This window comes from Eimeria mitis, genomic scaffold (assembly GCF_000499745.2).
Source record: "Eimeria mitis Houghton genomic scaffold, Emh_scaff4937, whole genome shotgun sequence".
Classification (NCBI taxonomy): Eukaryota; Apicomplexa; class Conoidasida; order Eucoccidiorida; family Eimeriidae; genus Eimeria; species Eimeria mitis.
In genome coordinates, this window is record NW_024015450.1 from 1 (window position 1) to 1900 (window position 1900).

At 46.8% G+C, this 1900-nt stretch overlaps 1 protein-coding gene across 1 annotated transcript; it reads right to left on the reverse strand.

Moving 5' to 3' along the window:
* Nucleotides 1–674: 674 nt before the first annotated feature.
* Nucleotides 675–1681, reverse strand: EMH_0078680 (uncharacterized protein; the record flags this gene model as incomplete). The annotated part of the gene is made up of 2 exons (XM_038022761.1): nucleotides 675–730; nucleotides 913–1681. 2 exons carry the CDS (start codon nucleotides 1679–1681, stop codon nucleotides 675–677), a joined length of 825 nt encoding a protein of 274 aa, XP_037878615.1.
* Nucleotides 1682–1900: the final 219 nt, after the last annotated feature.

Here is a 1900-nt window from a genome sequence, read left to right on the forward strand (position 1 = left end):
GCCCGTGCTGCTGCTGCGTGTTCCTCTCTTCTTCTTTCCGTTTCTCTTCCTCTTTTCGCTGCTGCTGCTGCTGCTCCCCCTGCGCATCTCTCACCACCCCTTGCTGCTGCTGTTGCTGTTTCTCCTCACTTTGCTTCATTTTCAGCCCCTCCTGCTGCTGCTGCTGCTCCCCCTCCTCCGCTTCCGCCGCCCCCTGCAGCGCCTGCTTCTTCTTCTTCTCCAGAAAATACGATGTCCCTTGTTGCATGGCATACAAAAATCTTTTTTTCAGCCCTTTAAATCTTCTTCTTAGATCTCTCGCTTCTTCGTGTACGCCACGGAGAGTACTATACCGAAAAGGTTTTTCTTGCATTGCTACATAGAGAAGAGACTGTTTTTCGTCTTGTGGTTGAAGTTGTTTTATAAAGTTATATATGAGTGTGTCTGTCTCCAGCTTTTTCCTTTTATAATGACGAGCATGAGATACAATATGACTAAGATAAATTGATACTTCTTTCTGCATCTCAGGCGAAGGAGGAACATATCGCTGCATCCTCTGCAGCGCATCTATGCATTCTTCTACGCATACCTTTGCTATTTCTGCTTCTGCTATAACTCTATCCATATGTTCAGTGGTTTTTTCTGCTTTTGGTGTTTTTCTTATCAATTCAAGTAATTTTATTGTTTCTTCTATTCTACGATACGGTGATGTCAGGCTGCCGTGTGTTCTCATCTGCTCCTGCAGCCTCGGCTGCAGCATCTCGTCAAAGTGCTGCAGCAGCCAGTCGAGTGTTTCTTGTCTTTTCTCTTCAAGACTTTCATCTATATATACACCTAGAAAAACTAACTCCTGGACACAGAAAGAAACAACAAAAGAAAATATTGTTATTTGGTTTCCTGTCTCTATAAAAGGAATCGCTCTTTCTAGCTCACGCATCAGCTCCTTCAGATCTTCTAAATTTGATACTGCTGCGTCTGCTGCTGTTCCTTTTTTTCCTCTCGTGAAAACCCTCCCTGTTTTTCTTCTTGCACCTGATGCTGCTGCTGCTGCTCCTCCCCCTGCTGCTGCTGGTGCTGCTGCTGCTGTCACTTGTTCCTTTTTCTCTCCTTCTTTTCCTTCTCTTTCGTCTTTTTCTTCGTATTCTTCTTCTCCTTCGTCTGCTTCTCCTTCTGCGCATGTGCTGTCCTCTATACCAGCTAGCGAGCGAGAGGAAGAGGGAGACTGCTGCTGCAGCAGCAGACGATTATAACAGCGAAGAACAACAAATACAGCAGCAGCACAAGCCAAGGCAGCAACACCAACCCGAAACAATAACGCTTTCCGCTGCTGCCGCTGCTGCAACGTAGGGCGCTCTCCATGCTGCTGCTGCTCCTGCTGCAGCTGCAGCAACCCCCAGTCCTGCTGCTTCTGCTGCACGTTCAGATCAGCAGCAGAAGAACTGAGATTACTAACGGACAAATCAGAAGAAAGCGGAGATGAAGAAATAAAAGCAGATGGATGGATGGAGACGGTGCTTTGACCCCCAAATTCTGCTGCTGTTGACGCTGCTTCAGCTGTTGTTGCTGCTGCTGCTGCCGCTGCAGCAAACAGAAGAACCCCAAACCTGCAACATCTCCAACAGCCACCACCACCACCAGACGCAGCACGAGCAGAAGCAGTACCTGCTGCAGCAGCAGGAGAAGCAGTAGCAGCAGCCGGCATTGCTTTTACTTTGGCCTCAGTTGCATTTTGTCTGCGGAAGACAAAAAGAGAAGAAGATGGAGACACGAGGAGCATCGGCTGTATGAAATACAAAAACCAAAAAAGGAGAAAAAGAAACGAAAAAGAAGAAGATGATGATGATGATAAGAAGAGGCAGAGTATGAAGAATAGCAAAGATAAAAAGAAAAAGGAAAAGAGAGAAGTGAAGGGACAGTGCAG